Consider the following 17,648-nt stretch of genomic DNA (forward strand, 5'->3'; position numbering starts at 1 on the left):
TTTCTGCTGCTGTGTAAAGGGACAAACTGACAGCAGGTGTGACCTTCTTCTGCTTAGATTTCCAGTGGCAGTTTTTTAGGATAGACTAGGTTGAAAATATATATACAGTCAGTAATCATAAATGAAAATAAGTGATGCAGTTTTTTTAATCAAGATTTTCAAATAAAATCTAAAATCTCAAGCAGTGTACTGATCTGTGGTCAGATAATTGCAGAGGTTTTAAATTAAGCTATCTGTCTTTGCACTGAAGCAGTTGAGGCACATTTATGCAGTCTCATACTAGCTCTGCTGTGGGCTTGTTCTAGGATAGTCTTAGACCACAAGCATAACCAATCAAACTCAGTGCCTGTATTGGCTGTTTGATGGTCCCCAGTTTTATTCGATGCGTTGCCGAATAAAATCCTCCTTTCTCTTAAACACAGGGTCAGAATGTACTATTCCAGGAAGAGTTTTTTCATAAAAACAAAAAAACAAATCCCCCGCGCCCCCCCCCCCCCCCGAAAAAAACCAAACCAAAACCAAAAAAACCAACAAAAAAACCCCAAACCAAACCCCAAACTAAATCAAAAACAAAACCTTGGATTATTCTGTTAAGGAGGATGCTTAAGTGATGAATGACTGTGTGCTGGGATCCTAAAGTCCTAAAGTGGAGTTTTCAGCAGTAACAATACTACTGTTGTGCTGCTGTGGGTGTCTGAGACCCTTTACAATTAATTGAAGGCTAAAAAAAATTCCCCATAGATTCCCCTTAACTCGTGAGTAAAAAGGGACTGTGTAAATGTAGCAGCCTGAAAGGTTTAGCTTACCAAAAGCTAGCTGCCATCTTCTGTTTACAAAATGTTCCCAGTTATCATAGTATTAAACATGTTCTTCACAATGCTAAACATGGTTTCATGACATGCTAAACCTGACTTAAAAGCTATCAGTAGGACATCAAAATACCTACAGTGGCTTATAAGCTCCTGTCAGTTCAAATTTGTTCCAAAAAATGGGTTAACCCTGCCAGACTTTGTGGTGACTAAGTTATCTCTTTCCACAACTGCTGTAAAATGGAGTAAACTGCATTGTTTGCTTAGGCTAATTTAATGGAAAGATAATTGTGAGCTCACGGTAGGTTACTCTGCATCAGATTCATGCAGGTAGGTGATATAAGGCACCAGTTTTCTATTCATGTTCATGGAATAAAGATTTCAAAATAAATGTTGTTTGCTACATTTTGAAAACATCCTTTCTTTTTTTCTAGTCTGGTGGCGAAAAGTTGTCTGCAGGCCTTTATTAGTTTGCAACTCTGTTACTGCAGCTTCTTCATGATATTGTCTCCTCTGTTTAGGGAGTTCAGTCTAAACTGATGCTGCAGAAATTTATTTATTGCAAAACAGTATTATGATACTTAATTTTAGGAGCCATATAGCTTTAATGATGGTCATAACTCTTCTCTGTTTCAAATATTATTTTTTTTTTATATATCCTACCCATAGAGCTGCTGCGCCTCTGTTTTATTGCTGGAGTGCTATGAACTTCTGATCTGTTCTATAATTACCGTACGTTTTCATGGAGCTACATAAATACATAACAATTTTATGGAAAAAAATTCAAAATGTGCCAGTCATAACAGCAGAGTTAATGTTGTATAGAATGTGTTCAGGTTTTTCCAATTTAACTTTTTTTTTTTTTTTCCCCTGCTTCAACAGAAATTGCCCAAGTTATTGCCTCTTACACAGCAACGGGTCCAGAACAGCTTACTCTTGCTCCTGGTCAGTTGATTCTTATCAGAAAGAAGAATCCAGGTGGCTGGTGGGAAGGAGAGCTCCAAGTTAGTTACTGGGTTTTTTTAAAATAAAATTCCATGTAAAAAGATTTGTAATTTTTAATGCATCAGTGATAAATGAAGATGTTCTGCAAGTAAGCATTTACAAATGAAATGTCTTTACAAAAATACATGTACATTCCAGTTCCTTGAACTTGGAAATAACTTTGGAGGACAGCAGGAGGAAGCCATTGTACCTCACTGTAAGTCAAGGATACCCATCTTTTGAATCAGACCCAGTGTGCATTCCACTCCTTTGTACATTTTCCTGGAGGCACTTCAGATATGAAAAATGAGTAGATTTTAGGGTGTATCATTTTGGCTGCTTTTGAATCCTCCAAGTCTTGTGTCCAGTAGTCTTCTTCATGTGAGCATAAAGGCAGTTGTCATGTCAGGTGGTGGGGAAAGCCAGCAATGCAACTGGAGTGTAAAGGACTGTTGGGTTAAGTGGCCAGGTCTACTTGTGTGCCCTGTTCCAAGAGTGACCATGCAGATCACGTGCATTTGGATCAGCTGATACCTGTCCGCAATGTGAAAGCGGGTGCACAGTCCTGAATGTCTTCCTAAGAAGCTTTCTAAATGGCTTCAGCCAAAAGTTTGGTTATCCCTTTTGTTGAAAGATTGAGAAGTATTTTACAGCAGTAGTGTTTTTGTAAAATGGCCGCCACTTTTTCAGGTTGCTTAATGAATGTGACGGGGTAGAATACCAGGCCCCATCTCAGCAACAGCTTGATTTAATGTAGAAGAGTGAAAAGAATGGTGTCTGTTGTGAGCATTGGGTAGGAGAGAGCTTTGGTGTTGTATTAGAAGATAATAGATAATAAAATATTTTAACCGGTTGGTTGTTTTTTGTTTTGTTTTTTTTTTTAAGAGTAGAAGTTGACAGTTTGGAAGCTTTGATTCTCAATGACTTTGTGGCAAATCTGCTTCCCTCCCACCTCTTCTCTTCTCCACTACCACCGAATGTGGTTTTGTTTGGTTTTGTTTTTTTAACAGGGAATGTTAAATGAAAGAATAGAATTTGTTTGTTTTTGCAGTGTAGGTGCTCACACTAACTCAGATATTTTTTTTCCCACATTACTACCTGCCCTTTTTGCCTCTCCTGGTGATTTTTTTTTTTTCATCCTTTGTGGAGAAACACAAAAGAAACAAGCTTTGGCATGCTGGATTGGACCTGCAGTTTGTCTGTCCCAGTATCCTGTCTCTGACAGTGACTCACTGCAGCTGCATTACAAACTGAGAGCGCTGCTGTAGGCCACGTGCAGTAACCCGCTGCTCGCAGCGCACACACTTGTGGACCACACGCGAACTAATACATGTGTGCACCGTGTTTTTGTACTGATATCCTCTGATTAGATAAGCATGAGAACATGTAGTGTACTTTGCAAAACCTTAACATCTGTTGATTAGGATCATTTGGACAGTGTCTGACCGTATGTATTTGTAGTTGTCAAAGCTTAGTTTTTGTTTGATGGGAATCTGGCTTTGGGATTTTGTATCTGAATCCAAACTTTGCCCATTTTTTCTCACCATAAGGTTTTGCTGTTCTTCTAGCACTTAGTTAATGTGACATATGTTTATACTCTGTTTTTTGGGCAGGAGAGACTATTAAAAAGTTTAGATACTGTTTCTTTAAAAGAGAAGAGGTAATTTGGATTCTTAATCCCTACTTAAACTATCACAATCTAGGTTTCTGTTTAAATGCAGTTCTTTGCATAATGAAAAAGCATTTAAATGCTGCCACTTATTAACGGAATAGCTAGCTTAATATTCTAGAGTTATGGTTTAAACAGAATCAGGAGAAATCTTTCAGAAGAATCAGGATTGTAGTATTGATTATAAAGCACACAAAGTAGCAGCACTGTTAAGTGAAAAATCACTCAAATTAGTAGTTTATAATATTGGAACAGTAGTTATTTACTCTATATATTATGAAAGTTTACTTCTCTTAATAGCAATATCATAATATTAAACTATTGCCACAGTAATAGCTGACTTTTTTGTTATAAAATGCATTTTTCTATTCTAAAATAGTCAGTGTGACTACAAGTAGTTAAATATGAGGATCTATTGATAATTGTCTTAAAAGAATTGTGGTTTTTTTGTTTACTAGGCACGAGGTAAAAAACGGCAGATAGGATGGTTCCCTGCTAATTATGTAAAACTTCTGAGCCCTGGTACCAGTAAAACTACACCAACTGAGCTACCTAAATCAACAGCATTACCTTCAGGTAAGCAATGCAGTTGCATTAACTAAGTTACTTTTGTAATGTGTGTCATTTTCAATAGGACTTGAAAAATAATTATGGACATTCAGTAGAATATTTAGCATCTGTTATCCTAACTGCTTTGTTAAACTCTAATACTATTTTTTTTCTTCTAAATGAGAAAACCTAACAGTTGGTCTGTGTATTTACAGTAGTGGTTCCTCAAGTATGAACTGTTGAATGCTAAAAAGCCATCTGTGACATTACATCTTATAGTATAAGCATTCAAATTACCAGTCCTATTTCTTTGCACTAATTGTAGTAAAGGAGTTTTTAAAGGTTCAGGATGATCTGTGGGCTTAGCAGTTGAGGCACCTCTCATTCAGAACCTTTGATTTTTCAAAGGTGAGATGTGAGAAAACAACTCAAATGAAGATGTAGCTTTTTGTCCTGTATAGGTACTTACTTTAAGGTTTATGAACGGATGCAAGAGTAGTAGACCTTTATATTTTTAAAGGTATTTGTTACAGCTCCACCGCAGGCAATATCAAACAATCCTGTCAGTCTGCTGTGAGGTATGAAGGCAGACAGAAGACGGAGAACAAGAAGTTCATTCCTTGTGACTCAATCTCGAACCATTTTGGGCTTGTGAGCTGGTTTAGTACTAAGTAAAGAGGATTCTTGTTAATCAAAATAATGCAGAATGGATGTATCTTCTCCTATAAGCCACCCAGAAGACTTGATGTGGTTGTCTATCATCAGTTTGGATTTGGTTGTGAGTGGCAAGGGATAAAACCCTACCGCTTCCCCAGGCCAATTTTTTACTACCTATCATTAAAATGAAGTGAGTGTTTCTAGATGAAAAATGGTAGTGAGCATAATTTTCTCCTTTAAATATGTATGAAGGATTATCAAGCTGTTTAGGGAACTAGAGTAAAATACTGAGGTATTAGTTTCATGTGCTATTGGTGTAAATAAAAGATATTATCTTAGAAGGCAATTTTATATTATATTAAGAAGGGAAATGTTACAAATGGTGCTATTTGGCTCCTTTGATGGTAGTCATAACGATGCAGAAAATCAGACTTCTACAAAGACTCACAAGTTTGTGTCCTGCAGTTAAAGTGGTAACTCAGCATTGAGACACATACTTTTACAAATCAATATGATGGGATTTTAAAAATTTTATTCATGTTTTTAAATGATTTCAAATTTGACAGTCTGGGACTTTTCACACATGCTAATAAAACTTTACAAAATGAAATTATTAGCACTTTTTTGTTGCATACAAACCAACAAAATCTTAATGACTTTCATTTTTATCAAGTTCAGCTTTGTTATAGACCTTTCATTTTGAAGGATGAGAAAAAGAATCTTGTCTTTCCATTAGGCTAGATGGCCTCACTAGCTGTGTGGTTGATGTGAAAGGTTAAGAGGTTAATGCTTGAGAAGCATCTTCATAGTGGAAGCACGTTTGTGGGGAGGCTTACTATAGCAAAAGACATGGGAAGCCTGAAGAAAAACCATCTGCAAGGGTTGAGTAATGCCCAAGGTGGTGCATTGTGAAGGCTTTGAGAGTGCCATGACTGTCTGGGTTTTGGAGGAAGGGTATCTATCAGAAACTAGTATCATCAAAACCTCTGCTTCTTTTGTCATTTTGTTTTGATGTATATGCTCTCCATCTGCCATAATGTAATGCAAACTGCATGACTTAACAACTTCTTTTTTTTGCCCCTTTTAAATTGTGTTGCATGGACACTTTTGCTTTATACTTTGAGGTTTTCTTAAACTTTGACTGCTTTGCGTGTGTCCCCTTCTAAACTTTCATCATGAACATGCCCTTCCTGGTGTTGAGGACTGATAAGAACTGTTACTGTGACTTGAAGCTAGTCAGGCAGAAGGAAGTTTACAATATAGGAATAGTGGGAAATGTGTTTCAACTGTTCTGCTTGTTTAAAGAGAGACAACATTATTGATGGTACTGATTGTGAGTGTTGTATGGGGACCTGGATTCCCTCTGCTGTTGCAGTAGGACTAGTATTAATCAACAGACAGTCCTTCTAAAAAGGAAGCAAATGGATGAGAAGCACTGGAGCTCAGAGAAGATAAGCTATAGGTTGCTTCTCTAGCTAGCAGTGGCTTTTGGAGTTTAAAATAAGTGAAGAACTTCCTTGCTGGGACTACTATAAGAGCTTTGTACATAGGACTAAGGTGTATTCTAAGCTTTGTGACTAAGTGTAAGATCAAGATGGGGTCACTGCTTCAGGTTCAATTCAGGAGTCCTATCTCTTCAAGAATGCTCTTAAGATTATTTCCCCGAGCTTAAAGTGATTTTCAGGATCCCATTGGACTATTTAGATATTTTGATGATACTACTGGACAGCACCAAATTTCATAAAATTCTTTGAAGTAGAAGAGAATGAGCTCAATGAAAAATTCTTGAAAGAAATTAACTCTAGAATTGGTTACAGATCTGTTGGTGTATGTATTGTATTCAGGTGTGGTCTAGCTTAAAATTTGTTACCATTCTTGATGTTAGTAATAACCTGTAAACCTCTAACAGGAATGCCGTAAAACAGATTCACATGTCTTCAAAGGGAAATGTGAACATCAGTGGTGTTCACACATTGGAACTTATGTTGGCATAAAACTACCTAAGACAGGAGCACACCATAATATACATTCCTTTAGAAATGCTGGTTTATCTCCAGAATGCCAGAGAAACGTACACTTTGGTTAGTTGATGTGTTAGGTGTTACAAATGACAGTGAGTGCCCCTTTTAATTTTTTTCTTTTTTTCCCCCTTTTGCAAGTAACAAAGCTAAATATTGAGACATATGCAGATTCCTGTTAAATGTGGAGTTTATTTATGAACTTTGTGAACAGACATAAAGTTTTAGCTAAAAGTGGTTGAATAATTTCTGAAATATAAATTGTAAAAAAAAGAGAGGAACTATTTGATGAATTTAAGTAAGTTGCTGGTTGAGTACAAGAATGAAAATAGAAGAAAATTTTAGGATTAATATAATGGCTGATTAGATAGTCTTACGTCTCAAAGCAAAATACCAGAAGCCCTGTGACTTGGCATAGAGAAAACTGAGAAGTAAAGGAAGGTATGTATTTAAATAAACAGTTGTGCTGCTTTAGAGTATTAAACTGCTCTATTATAATTGAACAGAAAGGGCTTTTTTCTGAGAACCAGTCAGATTTGATGAGCTTCACAGTAAGGAAATAGGACAGATTCCAGCAGCCTATTTTCTGTGGTGCCAGAAAGGCAGCCTAATGGCCTAGGATGCTTTTTATTTATCCCATCCTTTCCAAGATCTTTGTGTTCCTAACACCTCAGTGTTATTTTAAGTATATCACCATTGGCTTTCTCTTGAATTATGGAGGTGTGTTGAGTGTGTCTGCTGCTAAATTAGAAAAGAATGCCTTTTTCAGGCTTCAGGTAGTGGAACTTAAAATGTTTCCCAGACAGAAAAGTCCATTGACCTGTTCTGGTGGAAAGGATATTTTTCAGAACAGGATGGTGAGGATGCAATATGCAATTTTTATAGATGTACAACAAATTTGGTGCTTTTGTGGGCAAAATATATAAAAAGCAAAAGAGCAGTGCCAATAGAAAGCTAACATTCTTGAAGAGTTTGACTCTTTACTAGAATTCTAAATTTTTCCAATCTTCTCCTACTGTTAAGCACTTCCAAGCAAAAGTAGCTTGGGGACAGTTCCAGGCAGGTTACACCGTTGTCAGTTTGTACTGCTGTGCTCTGCCCTCTCTAGTGTGATCCTGACCCTTCAGTAAGCTGGGAAACTCTTTGGTGGTTTTTAAACTACCTTGAGCAAATTTGTCGAAGGCTTGGCTAAGCACCAGTACAGGGGCACAGGAGAGAGCGGCAGGACTACAGCAGGTCAGCGTAGTGTCTTGGAAACATACTGTGACATCTGTAGCGTTTGTAGTGGGTTTACGCATAGCTTATGTTTTGCTGAAATGTTACCAGTGCGATAGACCTCTTCCTTTATCTTACAGTGTGCCAAGTAATTGGTATGTATGACTACACTGCACAGAATGACGATGAGCTAGCATTCAATAAAGGCCAGATTATAAACGTCCTTAACAAGGAAGACCCAGACTGGTGGAAAGGGGAGGTGAATGGACAAGTGGGTCTCTTTCCATCCAACTATGTGAAGCTGACAACAGACATGGACCCAAGCCAGCAATGTAAGTGACCCTCTCTGCTGCCATGCTGTGATTATTTGTGTAGTACTTTAAGATGAAACATGCAGCATTGCTGTGATTCTGCTGTGGTTTGCAGAACTCAAAGCTTCACCACTGCTGCACTTGTCAAAGTCTCTTTGAAGACCTTCTGTAATGCAAACCTTATTTTACATTTGTTTTATTTTTAGTTCCCATCCCCTTTTTGTAGCATGTTACCCTTTATCATTTTTGCACCATGCCGTTTACATGCCTGACTCATTTTCCTAGCTTGAATTTGCTCATTGTTTTGTTTTGCTTATGTGTTGTTTTCCTCCTTTTTCTAGGAATCATATGTTGTCCATCCCCCACTCAGGCTTGAAAGTCCTCAAAGAGACCCACTATCCCATATCACTGCCCAGAGGGATGATGGGAGATGCAGCCTTGATCATGTGGCTTCCAGCATGATCATCTACTGCCTTCTGAGTAGAAGAACACACTGCAGAGCAGTTTACCTCATTTTACATTAGTTGCATGTAATCGCAATGTTTGAGTTAATTACCTACAGATATAGACACAAAATTAAAATGAAACAAACAAACAACAAAAAAACACACAAAAAAATCAGAGGATAGTGGGTCCTTTTGTGGCTTTCAGAGTTACCAAACTAATTTTTCCACCTTTGCACAGGTGCTTTCAGTAGTTTTGAAATTATTTTTAAATATATATTTTAGCCTTTTAAAGGAAAAGTATAAATGAAATTTCTTCATTGCAATTTTGTTTGTGCAAAAAGACCCACTATCAAGGAATGCTGCATGTGCTATTAAAATTGTTCCAAATGTCCATAAATTTGAGACTTTATGTATCTTTCTTTTTTATTGTTCACTTGTCCAGTGTTGTCAATATGTCTTCTTTTTTTATTTTTTTCTTTTTTTTAAATTACAAAAGAGCAGAAGGAGTTAAATCAATTTAAGGAACTTTAAATGTGCCCAATTACAGATAAGGTATTTTGTTGTAGTTATTGTACTGTATGTATCAGGTGTTCCTTGTTGAGTGTGTAATACATTGTGGAGAGAAGAAAGTAACTTCCTTCCAATGCAAGAGATATTAACCTTGCATAATGTTGTTATCCGAGTTATGTTAATTTTATTTTGCACATTACTTGTAGCTGCATACAGTTAGAAAACACCCTGGTTTGTGTTTGTCTCAGATATTATATTTTTTTGCATTTTCTTATCAGAACTCAATAGAATGCTACGTTCATGTGGGATTTGAGAATTAACTTCTTTATTTTCATCTTGGTTACATGAAGTTTGATTTCTCATTTTTACTTTCTTATGACTATGGAACAACACATTTTGAACAAGTAATTTTCCTGACAAGAAAGAATGTATAGAAATATCTCCCTGCAATTAATTTCCAATGTTTACATTTTTTTAAACTAGACTGTGGAATTTATACAGATTAATATTAAATGGAGCTTACAGTCAAATTTATGTAGTAGATGTGCTGTAGCTAAGCCATGTTTGTCTTTCCAGCATTAGTTACGAGCCTTTGATGAAATGCCTGGTGCTGTCAGTGCAGAAACCCTCCCTTCCCAATGCCTCAAGCACAATATAGCCATTCTACTAATTACTTTACCATTTAGTTATGTTCTGGTTTATGTATTTCATTTATTTCTAAATTTCATGCTGGCAGTGTTGTAGCGTTTTAACCCTACCCCATCTCCCACCTTCTGACCCGTCGTGCAGTGCAAAGAACAAGTGAAGCTCCTTATTCAATTGCACTTCAGTATTTCATCAATATGAATGTAAATTATATAAATATATAAAAAACTGCAGCTTTAACAACTGTAATACAGCCTTTAAAATTAGTTACATGTATAGATAATTAAATTCTTCATATAAAAGATAGACTAAAATGTGTTTGTTGTCTTGTTGCTGTGTACACACAGAATTCAGCAAGTGGCAATAGTGCATGTAATGAATATGCCACCAGAATAGCCTGAAGCCCGCCTGTTTAATTACAGAATGACACTTGTCTTGTTTCTTTGAATATTATTTCAATATAATAACTCAGATTGATCATGACTATCTGAAACTTTTTGCACCTTTCTTGCTTTATTCAGTGGTTTCTACGTGTTACAAAGCAGTTGATATTTTTTGACACTATACTGGTAGATGAATTAAGTATTCATTGTTGTTTTACCATGGGTTTACATTGACAGAGGCTCTGTGTTTTATGCCAGAAGCTCTAGTCTTAAAACATGCACAATTGCACAGATTTTCTTTCTTTTTAGGATAGTATTTAACATCCACAATTTTTTCCTTTACTGCTCTGTCATTAAAAAAAAATTCTTCTCCATCATCACCACTTGCTGAAAAATATGCTGCCTAGTATGACAGGAAATGAACAGAACGTAATACTTGTAATTTTCAGTGCCCATTGTTTTGCTTACTGAGGGTGATGTAGCCAGATTTTACTCCACTATTCCAATATTTTGTGCATTAAAATGTTATTTTAATGAAAGGATATCTCTATTTTCCCTTAATGAGCTGTTGTGTTGAAAGATTTATAATTTGACTAAAAGCCTTTGTCCTGAGGGGCATTGTTTTTTGTGACTTAAGGCCAGAAACATACTTTCTCTATATATTGAAATATTGGCAATACTTTGGGTATAGGGATTCAGATGCTCCTTCCCACCCCCCCCCCTTACTTCAAGTGAGAAGAAAAATAAAGCTGTTAATTATAATAATCTGCAGGCTACATGTTTTTGAACATGCTTCTTTAAAAATGCTGAGAGTGATGTCTCATCAAGGATTTTCAGAGTCACAGTGCCCTAAAAGTTCCTGGGATCAATTTTCCACCGAAGTGAAAACGACAGCCTGAAGTTGTCCCTCCTGTAGATGCACGCACGCACGCAGTGGTGTGTGTTGTGCCAGGACTCCTCAGGCAGAGGAGTACTGTGTACTGCTCAACAGAGCAACGGCTTTATCAATCAATTATTGAGAATAGTTAACTCACGAAAAACACATTTAAGATGTCCTAGACAAAGATATTCAAACCGTTGTGGCTTATATCGACGGACATTGTTGAAATACCTATAATGTTTATTTACTCAATTATTAAAGTTTTTAAGTGTACTGCTATAGCTTGGCATGGTAGTGTTTAATCTTCCTCATAATCAGTGATTTCTTGAGCAGCAGGGAACAAGATAATTGCACTTACTCTTTTTTACCTGTCTGCACTTTTGTTATATTTTTATATATATGTTTATGAGAAAGTGAGCATGAAAGCAGTTCTTTATTAAAGAAAATTGATGATTTTCATCAAAAAGAATAGTTTTTCAGGGTTGTGTCTCAATCCAGTTTTGACCCTCTCTCCTTCTGCCTGGTTCATCTGAAAAGATCTTTAACCTCCTAAAGCACAGGGTCCCCCTCCCACAGCCACAGATCCAGACTGCAGCAAGCAAACCTGTTCCCGAGAGTACGCCTGCCTCCTGCGATGGAAATGTGCCCGCACGCTTGTTTCTTTGGGCCTTGAATTTGTGGCTGCAAAGCCAACAGTAATGCCAGTCAAGGCTGAAACAAGACTTGCGTAGACAAAAATAAGAAACCATTAGATGACTTTTGATTTTATTTGTCTCTTAAGTTAATATTAAGGAAAAAATAGTCTCACTGCTGCCTAGTCAACTGAATGCGTTCTGTTGACGTTAACTTTCGTGTGCCAAGTACCTTTTTCCTTTGCACAGGAGGTCTCACTTAAGGGATGTAGAGGAGACGGGATTTAGAGACTGCCGCTCCAAGTGGTAGTGGGACCTTTTGTTCACAGTTTTTCTGTTTACCTTGAGAAGAATTCCCTGTGTATTCAGCTGCCAAGGAAGAATTTCCATGAATGTTCTTTCAGGGAATTTGTTAATATCAATTCAAATACTTTAAATCTGTCCAAGACAACTTAAGAGTCTGAAATGCAGGTTTATCAAGAACACTTTGCTTTATATTCAGAGTCAGTTTTATTTAAATCTCAACTCTTTCGGATCTTCAGTCCCTGTGAGCTCACTGAACACATTTTAAAATGGCCTATTACCATAACCTTCCCTCAAGACAGCAAAGTAACTGCATGTTCTGGGTTTGTTCTCTGGTTTTAAAGCAGTTCTTTTTAGTTCTTCATGATTATTGACTCCAGCTATTTAATTTCTTGTTAAATAGCTCCTTCTATGCAGTCCTCTTCTGATTACAATATTTGGTTTATTTAAAACTTTTTTTTAGACAACTTCAATAAATCCAGGGACAATATATCTCAAGTACTACTTAATCAGTTGAATTGCAAGATAAGTACATGTACACAGACAACTGGGTAGTTGGCTGCTGTTTAGCCAAACAGAGAGCGCTGAGGTGACCTTATGCTTCCAAACCCTTAGAGAATGTTTTCAGAAGGTTGACCTGGATGCAGTTAAAAATGTAAATTATTTTCACAAAGACTTCATTTCCCACATGTAGACTTTATGGGCTTTTATACTTGTTTGATAGCTTGCAAAGGGGTACTTTACCATGAATAAGGATTCATTTTGAGTTACTGTTCATGTGAGGAGAAATTGTGAGAGTTATCTGAACTATCTGGTGTAACCTAGTAATGCTAACAGTGTGCGTAAACCTACTTCCGATACACGCAACAGAAACTTGTTACAGCAAGTTTCATAGCTGTTTTGTTCCCCTCCCCTTTCCATAAACCTTAATTTGGAAACATCATTAAAAAAGCTCTAAAACGCAAGAAGTAGCCTGGTGTAGTGCTCCTCCTCAGCACAAAAATTCAGATTACAATGTCTGCATAGAGCCAGATCAAACCTGTAACTCTTCTTCTGTAACTTACTAGTCTTGTGGAGCAACACAGAGTAAGTCAGATTTTTTAGAACAAATTTAATCTTGTGGAATAGTTTTAATTAAGCATCTCATAGAGAAGGTAGCTGTTGGTGTCTAAAGGTAGAAAGATGTTTATACCCAAGGTAGCTGTCCTACAGCAAGTGGGTGTAGGGCTTTTAGAAGGTGTAGGATTCCCTGTGGCCTTGTGGAGGTCCTTGGCTCCATTTTCTAGCACAAGTTTCTAATTTGTTTCTTCGTCCCCTCCCTACCTTTTTGAGCCTGACCCCTCGGCAGCAGCTGGCCCTAGCAACAAGAAGGAAGCTCTGTGCCTACACGCCGTTTGGTTCCCGACTTCTATGTTTGATCTGTGCCGGTACCAGCTTTCACCCACAGAGTGCTGCTCTGACACTGCTGCCTCAGCTGAACACCCACCAGTGGACAGGTGTGAACTGGTGCCAGTGCTGGCAGACGCTAGCCTGAACTGGGCTCAAACTGGTGTCGCAGATAAAGGTTTTCTGTGCCCTGGTCAAGGTGGCTGAAATGGGATTCGTATTTTTTCTATTGTACTCATCTCTGCTAAGAGCAGTTTTCTCTGCTGAATTGTTTTGTATGTTGGGGTAAATCTGGATCCGGATGAGTGCTACAATCAATCTCGTTTGATTCCTTTGCTTTCTTTTTTCTTTTTCTTTTTTTCTTTCTTTCTTTTTTTGTTTTTGTGTGTGTGTGTAACCTGAAGCCAGGAAAGACGACATTGGGAGGTCTGCCCGATAAAGTGAAAAAGTAATAAAATGTTGTTTGTTAAAAAGTTTGGACTTTTGGTCACCACATTCCTGATTCCAAGTGAAGTACCTGTTCAGCATCTTTATTTTTGGGGAAGACAATGTAAAATTGGACTGTGCGGTTCTTTCTGCTTGGATCTGTGGCTGATGCTCTTGACTGGTTTGCTGTTACTGTACAGTAAGTGGTCAGGGGCTCAAGATAGGTCCTGGTTCATAAATCAGAGGTGAGATTTAAATTACGTGATGTGGTATAAACCAGTCCAGGAGTTGGTTAACTCTGCCGATTTATATTTTTAGATGCATCCATGCCCTCACATGTGTAGGATTTTATTCTCTCTAGACAGATTCTGAAAAGGGAGTGGTAGACATGTTCTGTTTTTTCCAGATTTAGTAGGTTTCCTTCCCAACTGTCTCGCCTGTTGCCTTCCCCTCCTTCCTTTGATTGAATACTAAAACTTTTCTTTTTTCCGTAGAAAATAAGGTGTTAATCTAAAATACTGCAGAAAATTTTGCTACTGCAAAATCAAGATCGTGGTAATGTATCACAAGTCTATGTGTTGAGGACTACACTCAGGCATGTTCTAGAATTAAAAAAAAAAAAAAGGGAAAATCGAAATTGTTATGAAAGATGCTTGGCCTCCTGCGTGGATTAGCAGTGGCAACCACCTGATGATAGCTGAGTGATGTGAACAGGAGAAGGTGGCACATGTGTTAGTGGTGACTGGTCTTGGCAAAAACAAAGTAATCATAATATTTTGTAAGTGGGACTTTCCAGACTTGTTTCTAGATCCTATTTCCATCCATCTCAGAGGGAAATACTTTGCTCTAACAATAAACGGACATACTAGTCCATCTGAGAAATTCTAAACATGCTGAAGTCATTGAAAATAGGTGTGAAACGGGATTTTGCATCACAGAAGCTTGAGATGGAGAGATCTGTTTGGTACCAGACTCTGCTGTACTCAGCTAAAGCTTGAGAGTCTCTCAGTGGAGGGCCCGTCCCACAAGATATTTATGGGAAATTGGTTGCATCTGAAGCTAGTTGATAAGAAGGCTGAATGGTGAAACGTTAGTTTGTCTGAGTAAAGGAATGCAATCATGGTGTGCTATTCCCTTCTGCTTAAGGATTTGGAGGGAAACTGTGACACAGTTTTTTACTGCTTCTGGTTCCCTACAATAGAACAGATTCCTCTCTACTGTGATCTTGTCATTATGGACTAGACCAGTGTGAGGTTTACAGAGAAATCTGGAGTTGTTTAGAAAATCTCCCTGAATTAGAAGAAATCAGAAATTGTGCCCATATATGTAGATCAGTGAGTTCCACAGCAGAACCATCCTTCTGAAAAAGCAGCATCTCTTGTGCATTGCTTTCAAGCTTAGTTTCAGGGCTGACATTGAAAGGAAAAGAAACATGTTTACTACTTAGAATGATATTTGAAATAATTTTTTTACATTTTTAGAATCCCTTAGTTCTGCAGAAACCAGGACAGTCCTATGGTGATAGGAGGCCAAAGCACGGATTTATAGTTACAGCATTTGTATGTTGGTTCTGTAAGTCCAGACAGAGTAACGAGTCTGGTGAGTTGTGGGCAAATGCCTTTGCTTGGGGTCGTACTGGTTATCCAGTTAAAAGGCAGAAATCCATTTATTCACAGTGCTGTGAATATTTCACGTTAGCTATTGTAATTTCCCCATTCTTTTCTGAGTTTACTAGATCATAGCTAAGGATTCAAATTCGGCACCTTCCAGGTGGGATCCAGCACTGCTTTTCAGAGCAGGAGAGAAAATCGGAAAGAATAGGGCACTCAATAGCTGAAAAGACAAATGCCAGTGTCTCATTTTAAGTACCTGGGTGGCTGTATGCATGAGGAGCTATCTGTGCTTTAGGTTAGGAACGTTAACCAATTCCACGCTGAGGTCAGAGCCCCGTACTTAACCACAGCAGAGCTTTCCCATCTGTCAGTGGAAATGTCTTGTATCAAGGGTGTTTTCTAGCCCCTAGCAGGAGCCTCTTAGTAAATTGAATTAATGAATGATATTATTACAGCTGCAAGTGGAATTTAGATGTTCATCAAAGTACTTTGGCATCCATGAAAAACTAGCCAGAGCCCTGTGGCCTGACATTTCCACTTGGAAGGGGACTCAGTTCTTCTTTGGTGTTTTTAATACAAAGATGAGAAAAATCTTTGTGCTTGTGCACCTCATGAAGAAAATCCTTTCTCAGAAAAGTGTCTCCTGCATGTTCTGCTCAGATTGAAGCAGGCTATTTTCCCAAATATTTCATGTTCAAAAGTAGACCATTTGTTGAAATTCAGAGTAACCCATTTACAGCCCAGTTGGCTGGATGTCAAGCTAACCTCTAAAATATATTATGATTAAAAATGTTAAATGCTTCCTCTGAAAGGTTGGTGGTTGGAAACCACACTTCAAACCAAGGTCATCAGCATCTTTGAACAGTAAACTTCCCCAGCCTCTAGAGAAAAATAATTAAGCACTTCGTTTGCCTTTGATGAAGCTGACAGTGCGTGGGGAGAACTTGTTCTGTTTATTTGACCTCTGATTTACATGATAACTAAGAAAATGCTCTGAAAGCAGCCATTTATTAAACAAATGAAAGTTTTGGCTTTTGAAATGTGCCTAATGCTTTGATTATTTTGTCATAAAATTGATAATTTTCAAAACCTATATTTCAAGCAAAGTTTCAGTTGCATCTTCTAAAGGCCTGCAGTGTACTGTATCTCAGTGGAACAACATGCTTCTGCTTCCAATCTGTTCTGTTATCGGCTTCTTAATCATAGAGGAAACTAGCTTGACTGTATCTACTTTTCTTCTTGGTTTTGGTTGTTTTTTTTTTTTATTATTATTATTTTTAAGTCAAATCTATCACTACCTTTTCAGGAGCACAGATCAGTTAAAACAACAGTTGAAGGTAGTCCGCGATAAACTTACTTGTGATACATGGGGACCTTGCTAGCAGCATAGTACAGAATCAGCTCCTCGGTTATGTTCAGGAAGCTAAAAATGCAGTAAATACTATACAAGTATTAACTTTATATGCACAGAACTGGAAGAGTTGTGCAGGTTGTGATGGGATTAGGACCACTAGTGGTTTACTTTGAGCATTTAATTAAGCTCAACTGAAAAATACTGGCTTACAGAAAAAATTCTAATTATATGTAATGTCTAATTCAGAATAGGAAATAAAATTTGAGATTCTAGAATTTATACAAAAATTCTAGCGTCTACACAGGATGAACACAAGGGAGGTGGTTTGCAAAAATTAAAGGATGAAACTGATGGAAGATGAGTTCTTAGTTACACACTTACCCCATGCTTTTAAACATAAATGATAACAACAATCAGCCCTTTGGTTTGGCCTGTAAATTACTGAAATATGTGGAGTGATCTCCACTGACCTTCATGTGTTCTGGCTCAAGTCCTTCAAACACTTAGAAGCAATGTTTAATTGAAGTGTGAAGAAGTAAATAAGCTCTGCAGTACCTTCTTGGTCAGGATGCCTACTTTGACTAGAAGGATAAAGGTGAACCTTGAATTTAGAGTATCAATAAGTTGAGGGCTTATATAGAATTCTAAAGTGCCCATCAGACCATTAAGGTCACTATAGTGCTCTTGCCCTAATTCTGTTCCATTTTAGGGTATCTCTACATTTTCATTGGCAGTAATACCAGATGAAGTCTTTGCCTTTTTTTTTATTAGTAGCCATCCATTTGAGGTTTTGTTTTACAGCATGGCTCCAGTTGAATGACACAACTGAAGGGGACAGTGAACCTCAGAGTGAGGTTG

General features: G+C 37.6%; 1 protein-coding gene across 7 annotated transcripts in view; it reads left to right on the top strand.

Annotated features, from left to right (window-relative positions):
- Positions 1 to 17,648, top strand: part of ITSN1 (intersectin 1) — a 142,101-nt gene that overhangs the window by 105,754 nt on the left and 18,699 nt on the right. For 6 of the 7 annotated variants that reach the window (XM_037376400.1, XM_037376403.1, XM_037376399.1 and 3 more), the window contains 3 exons: positions 1,692 to 1,813; positions 3,921 to 4,038; positions 8,042 to 8,233. In XM_037376400.1, the coding sequence (XP_037232297.1) occupies positions 1,692 to 1,813; positions 3,921 to 4,038; positions 8,042 to 8,233 (432 nt within the window). Of the gene's footprint in view, positions 1 to 1,691; positions 1,814 to 3,920; positions 4,039 to 8,041; positions 8,234 to 8,553; positions 11,358 to 17,648 lie in introns of those variants that run through there. The other variant, XM_037376404.1, reaches the window with a different exon arrangement.

Source organism: Falco rusticolus, chromosome 2 (assembly GCF_015220075.1).
Source record: "Falco rusticolus isolate bFalRus1 chromosome 2, bFalRus1.pri, whole genome shotgun sequence".
Classification (NCBI taxonomy): domain Eukaryota; kingdom Metazoa; phylum Chordata; class Aves; order Falconiformes; family Falconidae; genus Falco; species Falco rusticolus.